The sequence below is a fragment of the Rhineura floridana genome, chromosome 20, assembly GCF_030035675.1.
Source record: "Rhineura floridana isolate rRhiFlo1 chromosome 20, rRhiFlo1.hap2, whole genome shotgun sequence".
NCBI classification, from domain to species: Eukaryota; Metazoa; Chordata; class Lepidosauria; order Squamata; family Rhineuridae; genus Rhineura; species Rhineura floridana.
Genome location: NC_084499.1, coordinates 19,146,764 through 19,166,600, shown reverse-complemented (window position 1 = coordinate 19,166,600; position 19,837 = coordinate 19,146,764). Strand labels below are relative to the sequence as shown.

Genomic DNA, 19,837 nt, shown 5'->3' with positions numbered 1-19,837 from the left:
TTTCCGCAGGAACATGGGATCCCCGTGCCAGTGACCCCCGCCAACCCCTGGAGCATGGATGAAAACCTCATGCACATCAGGTGAGCCGATGAGCATTGCCTCTCTGGATGACAGCAAAGGACCCCCTAGCCTAGTATTCTGTTTCCAACAGAGGGCAGCCGGATACCCACAAGCAGGGCAGAAAAATGGCAACAGTTGCTGGAACAGCCCTCAGCTTCTGCTATTTGGAAGGAGACATGGAGCCATTGGAGGCTAGCCCGTTAGGGCGGAGGGGGCACCGCCCCGCCAACCTCAGTTTGCCCTCAGCCGGCCCTCACCTGCCGGCCTCCTGACTTACATCTGGTCCAGGGGGTGGCAGCGCTGGCCGTCACTGTCCATCCTCCTTAGGCTCCGTGTTGCACCTGTAGAAACACTTTAGAGCAGAGGTCACCAACATTTTTTTACCTGTGGGCACTTCCCTCCTTCCCAGATCAGTCCCCCTTCCCCGAGAAACAATGTGAAACACATTTTGCTTTTCCAAGAGAACAGAGGAAGCTTCCTTATAGTAAGTCAGACCTTATAGTAAGTAAGTCCGTCTAGCTCAGTATTGTCTACACTGACTGGCAGCAGCTCTCTAGGTTCTCAGGCAGGGAGCCCTACCTGGAGATGCCATTGGGGGCTGAAACCGGGATGCAAGGCAGGTGCTCTATCCACTGAACTATGGCCCTTCCTGAAGGGATCTGGATCATGTCGACTCCAGTAGCATTAATTCTGTATGTTGAAAAGCCCATAGAGCTGAAAGAGGAAGTGGGAAAGAGTGTTCCTCTTCCAACTTCCTCATTCAGTTCTATGTAACTTTTCAAGGGAGAAAAAGGTAAGTGTCCTCACTGTTTCATGACCAAGGAGCAGAGAACTGGGGAAGGGCTCAGAAGTTTCATGGGTGTCAGAGGAAGGCCTCAAGGGTGCAGTTGTGCCCACGAGCACCATATTGGCAACTACCATGTAAAACAAGGTCAATTCCAGTTCAATTCCTGATGGCATCTCCAGAAAGAGCTGGGAGAGACTCCTATGTGAAACCTTGGAGAGCCATTGCTGCCGGTCAGTGTTGACCAGGATCGTGGGACCTGGGGCCTCCTCCAGATGTTGCTGGACTCCAACTCTGATGATCCCTGGTGGGAGTTGGAGCCCTGTAACATCTGGACGGGCCACAGAGTCCTCATAGAGCTGTATGAACTAAGCATCTACATCCATATAAGGCACATTCTTACGCTCCTCTGTGGACATGGTTGTTGCTTTATGCCGGTGGATAAATAAACGTTTTCTTGTTTTTTTTCTCATTTACTTGATTGCCATCCTCCAAAGCTACGAGGCCGGGATCCTGGAGAACCCAAAGGTAAGCAATGTTTAAAACAATCAACCCCCAATGGCATCTCCAGGTCGGGTTAGGAGAAACTCCCTGCCTGACACCCTGGAGAGCAGCTGCTGGTCAGTGTCAACAATATTGAGCTGGGTGGGTTGACAAAGTATAAGGGAGCTTATACTATGTCCTGACTGTTGGGAAGGACTGTACCTTAGTGGCAGAGATCCTGCCTTCAATCCCTGCAATGTCTGCATAGGATTGGGAGAGATTTATTTTTAAAGATGTTTCTTAAAGCTGTTTTATTAGAATTTTTGTTCCCCGCCCTGGGCTCCTTCTGGGAGGAGGGGGCAACATATCAATCAATCAATCAACCAATTTTGATCAAATGATTCGCTACGGCCGTGTTCATATCTTACATTCGACGAGTGCCCAATCTGCACGTGCATGAATAATTGAGCAATGCAGATCCACAAGTGTACACCCTTTCACACAAGCACTTGCAGAGACAGCTTGCATCTGTCTTTGGAACTCAGGTAGACGCCTTATACTGAGTCAGTGCATTGGTCCATCTAGCTCAGTATTGCTGACACTGATTGGCAGCAGCTCCCCAGGGCTTCAGGTAGGGGTCCTTACCAGGCCTACCTGGAGATACCATCAGGGAGTGAACCTGAGGCCTTCTGTATTCAAGGCAGATGCTCCACCACTGAGCTACTGCCCTCTCAAGAACCCAGGAAGACACTTCTGCTGAGTCAGACCGTTGGTCCATCTAGCTCAATAATGCCTACACTGACTGGCAGCAGCTGTCTGGGGTTTCGGGCAGGAAGTCTGTGAGGGACTGAACAAAGCATGCAGTGTAATGTGTGAACAAGTCAGTCTGATGGGGTTGAGAACCTGGTCACAACAGATCCAAAACTTCCCCCAGACTAGTGTCCCGCAAGACCTTGAGCTTGGCCAATGCATCTGTGCCTCTTCCAGAAATCCCCTTTGCTAGAGGCCCTGTCGATGTACTACTTGCCGCTCGAGGGGTGGAGCAGGCCCCTGTAGGCGCTTTCCACCCGCTTCCTGAAGCTGTCCTCGTTCCGGAGCGCTGCGTGTCACTCCGGTGTTCCCGGGCTTGGCTCTCGCTGCGTCTTAATGGGGCCGAATAGTTTTGGTTGCCTGCTGGTCGTCGTCTTTTCCACTTCATGCTCTGCTGGACTTGCCACGCTGAGGGGAGCTACTTAAACTATCCATCAGCACTAATTAGACAATCAGGCACGGAGGCCGGCTGGGGGTGGGGGTGAGGAGAGAGGCTGGGGAAGAGGTGACGATGGGAGGACAATGGCGTTTGGCGTGCGTGTGGGGGACATTTCCATGCAGTTCCCGGTAAGCAGATGATCCTCCTGGACCATCAATTCCAGAACCGCAAATGTGTTGCTGGATATAAAATTAAAGGCTCCCACGGGCACTGACTCCCCCCCCCTCTAAGGAGGAGGCTGGCTTAGCTCTGTGTGATTACTTTCCTGCCAATGAAACTTCACTTGGAAGGGCTGGGTGAACAGTTTAATTCGGTGTCAACTCTTTTTAATATTCCAGTGGTTGCGACCTGCCTTGGGATTTAGGGTGAAGGGCCAGTCATAAAATAAAATGATGATTAATCAATCCCCCTTTTAGTGTGAATTTCTCCTAACGCACACATTTTTGCAGGCGGTTTTGACCAAACTACATGTTTTTGCACGTTTTTGCAAGCGGTTTCATTTCTTGTCATAAAATGCATTTGTGTGTGTTATTGTCACTCAGTTATTCTTTCGGATGCCCTCGTAGCCCTAACGTATGCAATTTTTGTACACGTGGTTCGGTTGGCAAAGTGCACCGCAACATTCAGCTACGTGCAAATTTCGATGGGTGGCTACGTGTCAGGTTCCCGGATGGTTTCGGAAAGCGCTAATTTCATCAGTTTGGCTTGAAAACCATACGGAATTGAATTTCTTCCCCTGCCCTAGTCCAGATGCTCTTGGACACCAATTCCTAACAGCCCTAGCCAAGGATGATGGAGGTTGGAGTCCAAGGACTCCTGGAGACTCAAAGCTTACGAGGACTGGGTGGCGAACCACTTAAAGAGATGTCTGGAGGGCTCCACAAAACCCTGTCCCTTCTGTCTATCTTGGCCCATTTTGGGTGACATTTTGGGGAGCTGGGCTTAGAGGGACTGGTCTCCGTGGACCCCCATCTCTTATAAGCACGAGGGATCTGGCTCATGCTTGTCACAACATGGGGCGGGGAATCTTTTTATCCCCGGTGGGCTAGATCTTTCTGTCCCCACCCCATGGGCCAACTTTGACTCATGGTGATGTCAGGTGGCTGATAGGTGGGCAGTCCCACCCACCTGTCAAAGTTGACCCTCGGGGGGGGGAAGAAGGGGTCTGCTTCGCCAGCGTGTCCCCTGCAGGGAATATACTAGTTAAGCAGCCCCCAGCAGGATTGAACTCTCTGCCCATCAGCTGATGAGCAGAAGGTTCAATCCTGCTCTCTGGAGAAGCAGCACCTGGCAGGATTGAACTCTCTGCCCATCAGCCGATGAGCAGAAGGTTCAATCCTGCGCTGGAGAAGCAGCCCCCAGCAGGATTGAACTCTCTGCCCATCAGCTGATGAGTGGAGGGTTCAGTCTTCCTCTCTGCCACAGGAAACAAGGCAAACTGGCACCCAGAAGGGTTTATCTTCTCCCTGCCCATCAGCTGATGCCACCCAGTAGTTTGGAGGAAATGGCCTCACAGGCCAAATTGGACCTTATGGTGGGCTGGGCATGCCCCCCTCCACCATAACAGATGCTCCCCTTTTGACGTACAGTAGGGCCCCACTCATATGGTGGGTTACGTTCCAGACCCCCGCCTAAAAGTGAAACCCACCTAAAAGCAGAACTCATTCAATAGAATAGCGCCCGACACCTGAAAAATGTCATAAAAGCAGAACAAGTGCCATATGAATGGGGCCTTACTCTAATTGAAAGCCGCTGTATTAGCAGAGCGCTGAAAAGCAGGCCGTTGAAAAGCGGGGCCCTACTGCCTTGTCTTTTGGCAATCACAACTTTGCTGTCCGCTATGCACCTGAGGGCGGATCTCCGCCAGGTTTGTGAGCATCCAGACTGGACTGAGTGATGCCCCTGATCCCAAGATCCTAGAAGTCGTCCCATCACCGCCGGGACCAGAATACAGGAATGCATGACAAATCTTTCATCTCTCCTTTATTTCAGGGATGGAGAATCTGCAGCACTCCAGAAGTTGTTTTTTTAAAAAATAGACTCCAGCTTCCATCATCCCTGGTCATGTGTCCATGCCAGCTGAGGCAGATGGGACCTGAAGTCCAACAGCATCTGGAAGGGTGCCAAATTAGCTGCCTCGACCGGTCGGTCTCTCTGCTGGGTATGCATTTGCTCGTGGCAGAGCAGGGCTAACTGGGGGCCCCTCCAGATGTTGCTCCTCTTGCCCTTGGCTAATTGGCCCGGACGGCTGGGGCCGATGTGTGTCAGAGTCCAGCAACATCTGGAAGGACCCCAGACGTTCCTCATCCTTGCCGTATTTGGTACCTGACTAGGAATCTTTGTGGACCAAAGCAGAAGGTGGAAGACCAGCTTCTTCATCTGGAATCCGTCCCTCTGTAGCGTGGGGGCTTTGTGGATGGGGGTGTGTGTCACAACAGGATTTGGAGCAAGGGGGAGAAAAAGGAGGTGCTGAGCTGCTGCCACCCCATTCCTTCTTCTCCTCCCCCTCCTCTTTTGCCATCATCATCACACGCACCCCCGACGTGACACCCCCCCCTCCCGAGACCTGCCAGCCGGAGGGATTTGAAAACAGATGGTTGAGCTATTTTCTGCCTCTGTGAGGCCCGATTGAGAAGCAATGAGGCAGCTAATACTTAGAAAGATAGAAATTTACTTGCTTTAACTTCATATGGGCACCCTGAAAAGAGTTCATTCAGTCCCAGGCACAACAATCTCAGCCCTGGATGAATAAATCATTTGCAGCATCGATAGCTGAACATCATGCTTTAGTTCATGGACCATTTCCTTCCAATTTTTTCCTGTTCTTGCCCCGATTCTCCCCACCACCACCACCACCATCACCCGGCCTTCTCCCTCCCACCCACCCACCCACCCTCTGTGCCCCCCTTTCCCCATTGCTCCACCATCCCTTTAAAGATGACATTGCAAGACCAGCCTCCTACAGCGTGGGATAAACAGTAGGCATTGATACGCCACAGCGGACCTCTGGGCCGTTTGAACCAGCCTTTTCCCCCCTTTTCCTTTTTTAGGGGAAGAGAAGGAATGGAGGCAGCCGGCGGCCACCAAAATGATGGAATGCAAACCAAATGTTGCATTTGCTGTTGTTTTTTTTTTAAACAGTTTAGTTATATCATGGGGGGCTTGGGCTTTGCTCTCAAACATTTGGTTAAAGAGTTTTAAGTTTTTCTCATTTTCTGTTTGCTTGCTTTTCGTCTTTCCTGTTCCTCTTCTCGACCGTTCTTTCTCCCTGCACACCATCACTCTGCTGTGCACCCCCTCCCCGAGCGCCAAAGTTTTTCATGATCTTAACGCGGGTTGTTCCCTTTGTTTCGAAATAAGTATGATCAAGGCCACCGAAAAGGGCAGCCGATGTACAATTGGAATCCGCCATTCGTGTAATGTGGGCTGCTGCGTTTATGCGCTTTGCGTGCATGTGTGTGTTGTTAAAATAACAGGCCTGTGCATGAAAATGCAGATTTTTAAATAAAAAATATAGTTAGGAAGGAAAAATGAAACGGGGAGGGGGAAGGAATCCAATTTCCCTTGATTTGTCATAGGTCACAACCTTGTTTCATGACGTTTCTGTGTAGATGTGCTTGTACCTATGGGAGAATGTGCTTGTATATCTACATTTCTATACAGTAAGACCCAGCTTTACAGCGCTTCTCAGCAGTCTCAATTAGATGCAATTGGACTAAAGCCCCACTCATATGGCGCTTGTTCCGCTTTTACGGCGGTTTTCGGGCATCACGCGCCATTCCGTTCAATGGGTTCCGCTTTACAGCGGTTTTCGCTTTACAGCGGGGGTCCAGAACGTAACCCGCCGTATGAGTGGGGCCCTACTGTACATGCTTGCTAGGCATGGACCAGGGATCCCTACCGTTTTGGAGCCCTGGAAGGGGGGGAGTCATTTGGAAACCTAAAGGATTGTTATGGGGGCACCACAAAATACCCATTTCACAGGTGATTTTTATGTATTAGGGTATGGATTAGACCAGGTTTGGGGAGCCTCTGGCCCTACAGAGGTTCAGATGTTGCTGAACTGCAACTCCCATCATCCATGGCTGGTGGCTGTGCTTGCTTCAGGGGCTTTTCCAAAATGACATTCTGTGATTACTGCACATGCTCAGAACTCATGGAGCTGATTTTGTTTGTTTGTTTGTTTACTTTGTTTTTGAGGAAGGGGATTGGCCCTATAGTGGTTCTCGAAAGTTTTAAAATGTAGATACACTTTTGTAAGCATCAAGTATGCTGATACCTATTTAGTTCTCAGTAGACGTGTTTTGCTTCTAAATCTGTTGGCACGTAACCCCTGGAGTACGGTATTAGCGTGATGGTGGTGGATAGAGAGAAAGTTTTCTCTTTCTTTAGTAGCACCGAAACGTGTGTGTGTGTGTGTGTGTGTGTGTGTGACCCAATCAACTTAATTCTCAGTAGATTCAGGGCAGAGAAAAGCAAGCAGATCTTCGAATTCTTATTCTTATTAGTTGCTTTTTTCCCCAGGAAAGTGAAACTCAAAGTGACTTACCAAAGCCAGCATGAAAAAACAACATAAAACACACCAATATTAATGTACATAAAAGAGCAGGTTCAACTCAACCCCATTCCACTAAAATATAAGCAGAAAATTAACTGGGAGAACAAGAATGTTTTGGTCATGTGCCTAGAAATGGATGGAGATGGTGTCAAGTGTGCCTCCCTGGAGAGAGCATTCTACAAATGGGGAGCCACCACTGAGAAGGTCTGTCCTTGTGTTGCCACCCTCTGCACCTCCCAATCAGAGTGAAAGGAGGTGAGCCAGCCACTGAGAAGACCCTTTTCAGTAGCTAATACTCTCTTCTTTCATCATTATTGGCTCTGACATCTGTTGTTGTGGGAGGAGGCATTAACAAGGATTTCATTCTCAGCCCAGCAGCAAAACAAGAGGGAGGGGTGTGGCTGTGACTATCATGAAGGGAGCCTGCACTTCTGAATTTGCCACTACGCTACTGCCCCCATGTGCTGGTGGTGTCTCTTGGATGGTACAAATGGTCCAGTTCCATCTCAGCCTTTGTACTAAGTGGGAGCCTTTCCAGTGACTTAAACAAGCTCTGATGGGGGGGTCTTTAGAAGACCACACACACACACACACACACCCTGAATAAAGATGTAGGAAGCTGCATTATCCTGAGTTAGACCCATGGTCCATGTAGCTCAATATTGTCAACTCTGACTGGCAGCAGCTCTACCATTGAGCTTTGGTCTTTCCCAAAGCATCTCCTTTGGAACATAGGAAGCTGCCTTATACAGAGTTAGACCACTGGCCGATTTAGCTCAGTGCTGTCGACACTGACTGGCAGCAGCTATCCAGGGAGGCCCTCCCAGCAGTACCTGGAGATGCCATTGAGGACTGAACCTGGGAACTTCTGCGTGCAAGGCAGACGCTCTACCCACTGAACAACGTCCCTTCCTCAAAAGTTAAGAACTGGGCCGAGAAGCAACCAGTTAACCTTGTGGGCTGGATGTGAAACAGTGTCCTAAATGGCATCTGCCTCTAATTGAACCAAATGTATTTTTAAACCACTTTAAACTTGGCACGGTTCCATGTTTGGGCCTAGAACAGGTGGACGATCTTTGTTTTTTTAAATTTTATTTATTGATTACATTTACAGCAAGGAGCCCAGGGCGGCAATGCCCGTCGGCACGCGCAACGAGGCTTTGCCGGGGAGAGCCGGGGCCTATGGCGCTGCCAAGCCAGCAAGTCGAAGCAGGAATTTATTTCCACTTTCCCGGAGAGGTTCTCTCCTTCCTCACCCCCCCAACTTCTTTTCAAAAAGAAATCCTTGCTTTGGTTCCAACCCCCCCCCCTTACTCCACGCCTGCAAATGTGGAAATTCGTCAGAAGGTCCCGAGGCCTCAACTGACTGTGGGAATGTGACCGTTTTTTCCACCGGCCCGGCTTTTAGAGATAAGATACCCCTGTGCTATAAAATCTGCCGAGGGGGGACAATATACACATAAAGGTTGATGTGTTTTGAAATGGCTTTTTCCTTTGTTCCTCTGGGTGTATTAACCTCGGGGACACCATCAAAATGCACAGTCGTCAAGAGCAACTGCTGAGGTCAGGAGTAGTCATTAGTTTTTCGGTCAGTGCAGAATAAACCCCATTTCTCCTCGTCTCTCTCTCTCTTGCTCGCGGGCTGGAAGTGCACAGGCCCTGCCTCTCTGCTTTTCGCTCTGTGAAAGTCGCACTTTCCCCTGTGTTTTTTTTTTGCCTGACTTATTTTCTCCATAGCTATTCCGTCTCCAGCTGTGGGGGGCGTCAAAGAAAAAAGATGAGATCACATTGAGGGAAACAAAATGGTCTGATTCCCCCCCCCCGGGCCTTTTGTTCCCAGACACCTTCCATGCTCTCCTCTTGCAGAAAAAAAAAGAAACACTTTTCTTGGTGGGTTTTTATGTTACCTTGGCAGTTGTAGGCTTGGAAAGGAGAAGAGTTGTAAAAGTTTGTGACGTGTGTGTGTGAGAGAGGGAGAGAGAGAAAGAGTCTAGGCCTGCATGAGGATCAGTTGGCAAAGGAAAGCAATTAACCACTTCAATGGAGCCTCCCTACACAGAGGCAGTGTACCTCAGAATGCCAGACCGTCATGCTCCGAAGGCTGTTGCCTTTGCATTCGGCTTATGAGATCCGAGAGCTGACTGGTGTTGAAGATGGAACGCTGGTTAGACAAACGTGTGATCCTTTGATCCTTAAAAAGAGGTCTGGTCAGGTGGAATATGCAACCTGCCCAACTTCAGATTGCTTTGGTGTCCATCTTCTCTCTAGCCACTGATGTCGGGGACATCTGAAGAGTCTGCAGGATCAGGCCAGCGGCCCATCTAGACCAGTGTCCTCACAGTGGCCAGCCAGGTGCCCGTTATGAGAAGCCCACAAGCTGGACCTGAGCGCAACAGCACTCTCCCCACTTGGGATTCTCAGTAACTGGTATTATTCAGAAGCATACTTTCTCTGACGGCGGAGAGAGAGCATAACCATTGTGGCTAGTAACCATCGATAGTCTTATCCTCCATGGATCAGTCTAATCCTCTTTTAAAGATGCTCAGGTTGGTGGCCATCAGTTCATCTTGTGGGGGTGTCACAGCATAAGTAGGACCATGCAAGAATATGCAGCACTCTGGGCAGTCAACTGGTTCATCCACCTTGCATTCTCCTACGCAATGGTGGCTGGCTGACCAGGTGGATACAGAGGCCGGACGACAGCCTCATCAACCATGTCTTCTTCATTCCCAGCATCAGGTATGCCAAAGGTGTACGAGATAGGAAACCTGGAAAGAATTCCTTTCCCTATCTATTTAACTCACTGGTGACTGGTGGCTCCATGTCAGTGGGGCAGTGGAATCCATTCCAGGTTTAATCTGAATTTTTAAGGAGCTGTCTGAGGTGCTAAACCATGGGTTTCCTTTTAGTAACCATCATCATGTTCTGAAGGCCTGTCATCGACTGAGCTGTTCTGAGGGTTCTCTCCAAGGTTAGTTCTACTCAGAGTAGACTCACTGAAATTAATGGACATGGCTCACTTAGGTCCATTAATTTCAGTGGGTCTACTCTGAGTAGAATTTAGTTGGCTACAAACCCCCTCTCATTCCTTTCCTCTTGAAAAAAGGGCATTTTGCAGAACAGCCTTTGCAAATATTTGATGTGAACCATCACAATTATTAAAGAAACCCGGTGTTAAAAATGGGGATTGGATTGTGTTGAGGACATCGCAGGCACTAGCCAGTAGATGCCCTGCACAGCCACTTTCCCTCTGGTTTGAACTGATCAGAGCCAGAGTTTTCAGAGCTCATCCTTGGACAAAAGTAAATGTATGCTTGTACTGTGACTATCGAGAAGGTACTTTCAAACTGTCTCCACTATACCCTGGATCCCTGGCTTTAGCTGATTTTCATTCTGGGTGGTAAGCCCTCTTCTTTAACTTTCCTTCAGTCTCTCTCCTTTTCTTACAGAGCCAGGCGCCCCCTGGCCTTTACACAAAGACCAGAGACCCTGCGACAGCCTCAGACACTCCTGACATCTTAGAGATTGAATTCAAGAAAGGTAAGGAAAGTACCCCCTGCAGGACCACGTTGTAGCTGCATTTGGACTAGCATGCCCAGTTCTGTTTGCTAGAGAAAGAAAAAGAGAGTATCGACATGGTGCAGAAAGCGAGCACCCAAATAGTTGGGGGTTTCAAAGCCGCTTCTTATGAGGCAAGACTATGAGTGAAGTTTTCAGTGGTTTTCTGTATTTCTTTATTGATTGCATTTATATCCTACTTTTCCTCCAAGGGGCTCAAGGTGGCATACAAACATGGTTCTCCTCCTCATTTAATCCCCACAACAACCCTGTGAGGCGGGTTAGGCTGAGAGGCAGTGAGTGGCTCAAGGTAACCCTGTCAGCTTCAGAGCTGAGTAGGGATTCAAACCCTGGTTTCCCAAGCCATAGTCCAACACTCTTAACCATTGTGCCATCCTGGCTCTCGGCAGAGTTTGTTGAAATATCCATCTGTGGAGCATGAAGCAGACTAATCAAATGATGGGCAATCAAGATTTAGTCAGATTAATCTACCAATTAAAAACATAAGCAGAGACCTACTGGATCAGGCCAATGAAGCACCTAGTCTAGCATCCTGTCCGCACAGGGGCCAGCCAGATCCCCCAAAGGGAAGCCCGCAAGCAAGACCTGAAGACAACAGCAATTCTCCCCGCTTGTGATTCCCAGCAACTGGTATTTAGAAACATACTGCCTCCGGCAGGGGAGGGAGAGTGCAGCCATCAGGGCTAGAAGGCATTGAAATTCCTTATGCTCCATGAATTTGCCTAATCCTCTTCTAAAGCCAGCCAGGTCAGTGGCCATCAGTACTTTCTTGGGGGAGTGATTTTTTTTTTTAAGGACTGCAACTTTCTTAACTGTCAAACACAAGCCTCAAATGCGCTTGCTGGATCAGAGCAAAAGTCCTTATATAGCTAATTCTGGCATTTGGGGGCCAACACCAGTCAGCAGGTCCCTGCTGGAGAGTACAAAAGCAGGTCATGATGGCAGCCTGCTGTCCCCTGTCCTGAGTATCTGATATTCACAGGTATACTGCTGCTGAGCTTGGAGGCTCCATTTGGCAAGCATGCTAGAGCAAGCCTCCACAAATGTGTCTAGTTCTCTAAGTCACCACAGCCATCATCTCCACGTTTTGTGGCAGGGAACGACAGACATTCCTTTTGTGTCATGTCAATAGGTTCTTTCTGTCGTGATGAATTTCATTAAGTGTCCAGCGAGTTCTAGCGTTAGAAGAATGGGTTGAAATACCCACACTCCTCTCCTGTCCAACATCACACAAAGTTGCCATTTTGTAAAGCTCTATCCTGTCCCCCATCAGTTTCCCTTCCTGCCCCCTAAGCCAACAAGCTCTCCCCACCACAAAAAAGTTAGCCTTTCCTTGTAGGACAGGGGTTCTAGATTAGGGTGGGGAACCTGCAACATTAAAGATGTTGGGCTACAGGTCACATCACGGTCGGGATGGAAAGACCCTCACTTTTGGTTCTCTATGTTCCTCATTTTTATGATCTTAAATTCAGCTCTGCAGCAATTTGCAATTTTTAAAAAAACTCCTCGTGAAAATTCTCCAGCGTGTGTGCTTCTCCTACCAAACACCTTTTCGTAGGCCCTTCTGACCAATGTGCATGTTTTTGCCAGCAATTTCCCCTGACATAATGCATCTGTGTAGGTTGCTTTTGCGAATGTATTCATTTTTATGCATCTTTCCCTCCCAATATATGCATTTTTGTAAACAGGGAGAAAATTCATAGAAGTGCGAATTTTGAAGGATGGCCATGCTTCGGTCCTCATGTTGTTTAGAAAAATAAATTCGGCTTGAAATGTGAACCGAACTGAATTCCTCCCCATTCCCTGCCTGACACTCCCAGCCACCATGGCCAACCACCAGGAATGATGGGAGTTACAGTCCACCATCCTTCCCTAATGTGATAGCCTCCAGAATTGTTGGGTTCCAACTCCCATCAGCCCCTGCCAGCCCTAGGGTTGATGGGAGCTGTAGTCTAGCAACGTCTGGAGGGCCAAAGGTTAGCCGCCGCTGTGATAAGTATCACTGTGGCTCGTTTTTAATTGGAAATGTGTTGATTTTCCATTCATTTTTGTCTACTTTCCCCCCCTCTTTATCAAGTCCAAGGGATCTGTCATCTTTTCTGATTACTTGCGTCCACTGGATGCCTAGAGGTGCACGGATCTTGGCCATGATAAACACCTGTTCTTTCTAATGCAAGGCTGCTTATTTATTTATTAAATAGCCTTTATGTGCTGCTGAATTGTTCCTAAATCTCTAAGTGGTGTACGGTCTGGAGACGAACAAACAGTAGATCATTAAGTCATTAAAACGAAAACACAACCTAAAGCCAGTAACAACAGCAACATAAAAAACAGCCATGCAATCATATGAAAGGGAATAAAGGTGAAATTCAGAACCCACTTTAAAACAGGGGGCCCATCTTATGGGTCAGGGAAAGCGTGACAAAGGCCTTGATCCCAAATTACACTGGACGCAAGGTACAAGCCACCTCTCTCCGCGTCTACGAGTGGTTTGTGTGAAAGGGCGCCCACGTGTTGATTTATACCCTTCAGCAGTCCGTGCACACCGATTGTACTGCCATTGAATTTAATGTACGGACTTAGTGCATAATTTGGTGAAAACCACAGATAAATTAACCGGCTGGGAAACTGAGGCCCCATCAATGGATGGTCCTCTTAACCCCGTCCAACATCTCTATAGGATGACAGAGAGAGAAAGAGAGACCTGATGAGGTTTAATAACTCGTTCTGTGCTTGGAGGCAGAGAAAGGCACACACACACAAAAACACCCCCCCACAGTCTATTCTCCTTCAGCCTGCAAACACATCCTTGTTTTACCCCCGAGTTAATTTATTTGAAGTTCTAATCTAATTATTAACTATTTTAAAAGGGATAAGCAGCTTTCTCGGACAATGCCTGCACTCCGCCAGGCGGCCACATCCGATCGCCGTCCAAATGGCGACAATAGACCGAGGAAAGGTGGAGGGGAAGAGGACGGCGGGGAGGTGCCAACCATGTTGCCAGAAAGAGATTTAGGGTTCATTATTGCGGGAGCTTACATTTAATAGTCATTTACAGCCAAATGGATAAACTGTCAAGTCTCCCAGCCCACTTTCTCCCCCCCCCCCGCAATTTTTTTTTATTGGTAAGGGAAAATAAAATAAAAAAGAAATATATAAAGGCGTTTAGAATGGGGAAGCTGACAGGAGCCCTTCAGGACGCACAGCGGGCCTTTTGTAAGGAGAGACGAGAAAAGGGGCCATTGAGTCCTGATTAGTGACTGATAAAGCTCTATATGGTAATGAGGAAGGCAGATGGGAAAGAGATTAGCCTCCAAACTGGCCCACCGGAGTTTTTTTTCCCAACCCTCCCCCCACATTTTCTTTTGTGGGTCCTCCCCAGCTGCCCCCCATCTACCCTCTGTCTGTTTCCATATACATTTATTGCTCATTTCTCGTTGGGGGGGAGAGAAGAGAACAGTTGCTTTCTGTTTCAGTTGCCACCTCAGGCCTTCCCCCTCAGGGCTCCCAGTCACCCTCTTAAAAAATAAAAATAAGTGTCCAAAGCAATAAGGTGCCAGTATTATTGATAAAAATGCTATGGGTGCCAGCCAAAAATGGCTGCCAAGTGCAGCAAGAAATACGATGGGATGGCACTCCGTACCGGTGAACACTGTGCCCCTCAAAAATGCCCTGGGTGTAATAATTCATTTACGGGGCCACATCCTTTGGCTATGGACAGGCCCCACTGACAGGGTCCCTATTCACTCTTGTCAGGCAGATAACGGGGAACATGTGCGGCGTTTGTCCGCCAGACAGATGTTCTGGGGGCCATGTGTGGCGTTTCGCTTGCGCCTCGGTCTTCCCTCCTCATCCCCTCCCTATTCTTTATTTTATTTTATTTTATTTTTGGCGAATGGGTTTGTCCGCCCAGCCGGGCCTCAGTGGCTGGTGGAACAGAAGGTGCGACGGGCGGAGACAATGTCGAAGCGTGAAATTTAATTAGTCGAGGGCCTTACCCGCAATTTCAAGCTTCAAAAAAAAGAGGGAGAGGGTTGGAGGGGCGGGTGGAAAGGGATAGTTGTATATGGGAGGGAGAAACTTTTATTGCCTTTGGGGGGAAAAGAAGTCTTTTCTCTCAAGGCTTTTTTTCCAGCCTCATATTGTGTGAGAGTTCCCCCTCCCCGCCTTCCAAAAAGGGCCTTCTGAGCGAAGCAGCCATGCCTTTTTAAGAAGTTATTTAGAGTTCATATCTGTCACATCTATTTAATGCGTTTGGGGTGATGTTTTAAAGAGGCGGTGTTGACATTAATAAGGGGATTTCAAAGTCCTGTTCCCTGTCACCTACTCCACTCGTCTGTTTCCTGTGCACCCCCTTTTCTCATCTCGGGGTCCCTTTTCTCATCTCGGGGTCCCTTTTCTCTTGCTTGACAGGTGTCCCCGTCAAAGTGATCAATGTGAAGGAGGGGACAGCTCGCCATTCACCCCTCGAGCTCTTCGTTTACCTGAATGAAATAGCGTAAGTTATCCCATGTGCGTTTGTGTGTGTGTGGGCCCACGTACGTATGAGGGAGACATTCGATTCAGTTTGAACGTCAAGGCGAACCTCCCTAACTTGCGCTTTCCGAAGCTCATCCGCTCTTCCGAATTTGCACTTTTGCGAATTTTGCAATACAGTTTTCCAGCTGGTCATGTTGACAAAAAAGTATACACTAGGGGAAAGGGTGCATAAAAATGTGCATATTAGTGAGAATAACATACCAAAAATGTGTTGTACGAAGGAAAACTGCTTTGCAAAAATGTGTGCAGTTGCATACAAAAATGTGTCTATTAGGAGAAATTTCAGCTGATGAATTTTCGTGAGGACATTGGTGTTTTTTTTTTAAAATCACAACCTGATGTGAAGAGGTGGAATAAAGATTGGAAAAATGAAAAACCAAAACGGACAGATTCACCCATCCCAATGGCAGAGTTCTTGCGAACCTCCTGATCCTTTCGGTAGGGCTTGTGCAGGAGACTTTCCCAACTGGCTATGTCCCATAGCTTGTCTCCATCTGCAACTTTCAGAAAAGTTGTGAAACTCCCTTTTCTGCCTTCTGCCAAGCTAGACCACAGGGACAATCTAGCCCAGTTTTGTCTACACTGGCTGGCAGCAGCTCTCCAGGGTTTGGGGCAGGGGGCGCTCCTGGCCCTACCAGGAGACGCATGCAAAGTGGCTGCTCTGTGACTGAGCTACGGCCCCTTCCCTTAAGACACTGGAAGCTGCCTTGTGTTGAATCAGACCATTGGTCCACCTAGCTCAGTATTGCCTTCACTGACCGGCAGCCACTCTCTAGTGTTTCAGATGGGGAACCTTTCCAGCCCTCTGGAAGTGCCAACGATTGAACCTGGGACTGTCTGCGTGCAAAGCAGACGCTCTGCCATTGCTGGCCGCGATTCACTTAGGTCTGTTAATTTCAATGGGTTTACTCTATGTTGAAAACCCCCCTGAGCTGCAGCCCTTCCTGACTTCTCTGTGACTGAGAGAGGGATGTGGTGGGGTAGACCAGGGCAAAAGCAGCCTATAGCTAGCTAGAAGAGGTCTCCTAGTTGTCGACACCACTGACTAAGCCGGAGCTGGAGGCTTTTGTAAGGGTTAAGGAGTGTCACCTGACCCGCTCTGGCCAATCAAGCACGAGGAAACTTTCCTTGGCCTGCTTTGTATTTCCTTTGTTGCCCCAGAGCTGGCAATGGCGGCACACAGGCAGCATCCCCAAGTGGATAAGTCCCTCCCCCAGAAACCCCTGGTTCAAGGCCCACAGGTGAGTTTGAGACCGGAGAGATAAAAGCCACATTGGCAGCACACGTTTCTTCCACCGTCATTCCACTTTAAACAGTCATGGCTTCCCCCACAAAGAATCCTGGGAACTGTCATTTGTTTCAGGTTCCTGAGGGTTGTTAGGAGGAGACTCCCCCCGCCCCCAATTCCCTGTTCAGAGCTACATTTCCCAGAGTGGTTTAACAGTCCCTCTTTCCCGGGGCACTCTGAGAATTGTCATTCTGTGTGGGGAATAGGGATCCCCTCAGGGCGCTCTGCACCCTTCACAAACGACACTCCCCAGGATTCTTTGGGGGAAGCCATGACAGTTGTCAAGTGGAGTTAAATGTCTGGCGTGAATGTGGTGGAAGTTGTCCGGAGGGAATGTTGGTCTGACTCGGTGTCAGGAGATGTTCTTATGACCGAAAGACAGAGAAACGTTTGCTCTCTCCAGTCTGTGAAGGAAGCCTGGATGCCCTTGTACCCACCTATCCTAAGCCGAGTGAAATGCTCGGGTCAGTCTTTGCTCTTTTCCCCTTTGGTTCCTTTCCTGCAGGTTGAGAAAAACATACCCATGAGCATTGACCCTCTCCTCCTTTCTGTCTGCAGTGGCAAGCATGGCGTGGGGCGCATTGACATTGTGGAGAACCGCTTCATTGGCATGAAGTCTCGAGGTAAGCGAGTGTCTCAGCAGACTTGCTGAGCTGCAGTTCTCCCACCAAACTTGTCCTCCTGCCAAACTTGGCCTGCAAGGTGGGGACAGAAAGATCTGGCCTGTGGGGCCAAAAAAATTGCCCACCCCGCTAGGTCTGATTCTGCCTGTGATCTATAAAACACAAAGCTGTACCTCTGTCTTTCACCCTTTCCTTCTGACGAGGGACCCCCTTCTAGGTCTTGTTTCCTCGAGGGCCCACAAAACCTGCCCATCCTAATAGCAGTGATTCCTTCTAATAGACTGGAAATGGTCCTTTTGGGGAGGGGAAGGTGGGGTAGTAGTGGAGGAGGTATCATCAATGGCAACTGGTGGCCCCTTGTCGGTTGGGCAGTGGAATCTGCTCCGAACTTTCAAGGAGCTGTCCAAGGTTTAAAACCTGGAGCAGATTCTGCTGCCCCACTGACATGGAGCTGCCACTGGGTATCATTGCCGCTATTATTGTTATTCACATCCTTGCTCCCAGAAGGAGTCCAGGGTGGCACACAACAAGCAATAAAACACTAAAGCATATTAAAAACTTTTAAAAAACAGAATATCTTAAAACATTTTAAAAACATCATTTTTTTAAAAAAAACCCAAGACTTTTAAAACATCTTGAAAACAATTCCAATACAGATGCAGACTGGGATCAAGGTCTCTCTCCTTAAAAGGCTCATTGAATGAGGAAGGTCTTCAGTAGGCGCCGAAAAGAGAATAGAGATGGCGCCTGTCTAATATTTAAGGGGAGGGAATTCCAAAGGGCTGGTGCCACCACACTAAAGGTCTGCTTCCTGTGTTGTACGGAACAGACCTCCTGATAAGATGGCATCTGCGGAAGGCCCTCGCCTGCAGAGTGCAGTGATCGACTGGGTATGTAAAGGGTGAGATGATCTTTCAGGAATGTGAATGCTTACCCCACTATTGACACTGGCAATCAGGCTTTGCAGGGCTGGTTTTCGCCACGCTTCTAAAACCTGTTTGATGAGTGATGACAGGAGCAACTCAGAAAGTGTCATTCTCACAGCGCCTTCAGCTCTCTCAGAACCGACTCTCAGTCTCTCTCTAGCCAAACTCTGCTCGGATCTGACTGAACGGCTGCTGAGAACTGCGAGCGGCCCGTCTCTTTTATGAGGGAGCCCCCTAGAGGGGAAGGTTTTTGAAGGAGAATATTTCAGGATAAAAATGACTCCTTTTGGTGATGGGAGTGTGTGCGTGTGTGTGTGTCTTCAGGGGGAAATCCAATTTTCTTTTCTTCGTTAAAAAGGTCATTTTACTACAAACACTACAAACATGCTATTTCAACATTTTTTGTCTCTGCCTTATATACTGTACCCTCCCAAGCAAAATTTAACGATATAAACAATGACTCCACTGGCCCGGAGCCAAGCAGACTGCAGCGAACAGATTAATGGACTAAGGTGCTGGGTGCAGATGTCTGTCAATTTTGGTTCTCAGGTTTTAAGCTTATTTATTTATTTGATTCCTATCCTGCCCTTTCTCCCAGTAGGAGCCCGGATCCTGTCAGTGCAGCTCCTATTTTGGGAGGGCTCTGTAGAGACTTCTCTGCTTGGATGTGGAGCAAGGCCAGGGAGGGGAGGATTGGACCACCTGCCCTCTCCCCCTTTACCCACCAGTAACTCTGCTGCTTTTGTTTACCCTCTAGCTAGGAACTCCAGTGAGCTGTCAGAGGCCTGGCTTGAGCAGCAATTTGGATTTTTTGGTTGAATGGTTAGACCACTGAGTAGACTGATTGCCAGCCCTTGCAGGAGGGATGGGGAACCGTTGGCCCTGCAGATCTTGCTGAACTACAACTCCCATCATCCCCTGCAGCCAGTATGGCCGTTCACAGCCATGGCTCTGGGAGGGGACCACAGCAATTTCTGTGGCCGCTGAAGAGGCTTGCTGCCTCTGACAGTGGAGGAAGAACATAGCCATTGTGGCTACTAGCCATTGATAGCCCAGAGCAACTTACAGTACAAGAGAAATGGATAAGTTAATATGTAAATTCCTGAACATAAAGCTGTTTTTCATACCCCCTCAATAATGCTAATACATTCTAGTAATAAGGATATCGTATCCCAATCTACCATACAATTTTAGAGCAGGATGGGGAACTGTTTTCACTGGAGGGCCACATTTGCTTCTGGGCAACCTTCCGAGGGCCACATGCCATGGAGTTGAAAGTAGTTTAGTTTCTACACACCCTCCATCCAGACAAGGAAGAGGCATGATCAGAGTTCAAGCACACATTCTAGCCAGGCACAAACTCTCTGGCCGTGGGCTGGGGATGGTGCAGAGGGCCAGAGAGAGAGGCCTGGAGGGCCACATGCGCCCACCGGGTTCCTCATCCCTGAGTTAATGGATCACTTGAATCTTGCTGATGAAGCATCCCCTAGATACCCCTTGGACACTTTTTTAAAAATTGGTGCTTTTATTGAAACAAACACAAAGACTAGAGGGCTTCAGGACTTGGACACTTTTCATATATCTTGTGAAACTCCATTTGCCACCAAATATACATTCAGCTGGTGGCCTGCAACTAACGGAAGGCGCGTTTGCAAACATGTATTTGGTCTCATTCACCGTTCACATTTTTAAAGCACGGCAGTTTTCACGTACGCATCTCAAAATGGGACCTCAAGAGTCATGGGACT

General features: G+C 48.5%; 1 protein-coding gene across 3 annotated transcripts in view; it reads left to right on the top strand.

The window, feature by feature from the left end:
- Positions 1-19,837, top strand: part of ASS1 (argininosuccinate synthase 1) — a 71,003-nt gene that overhangs the window by 23,816 nt on the left and 27,350 nt on the right. For all 3 annotated transcript variants that reach the window (XM_061604126.1, XM_061604125.1, XM_061604124.1), the window contains exons 7-11: positions 10-80; positions 1,342-1,372; positions 10,584-10,674; positions 15,127-15,211; positions 17,099-17,163. In XM_061604126.1, coding sequence (XP_061460110.1) covers positions 10-80; positions 1,342-1,372; positions 10,584-10,674; positions 15,127-15,211; positions 17,099-17,163 — 343 coding nt within the window. The remainder of the gene's footprint in view (positions 1-9; positions 81-1,341; positions 1,373-10,583; positions 10,675-15,126; positions 15,212-17,098; positions 17,164-19,837) is intronic.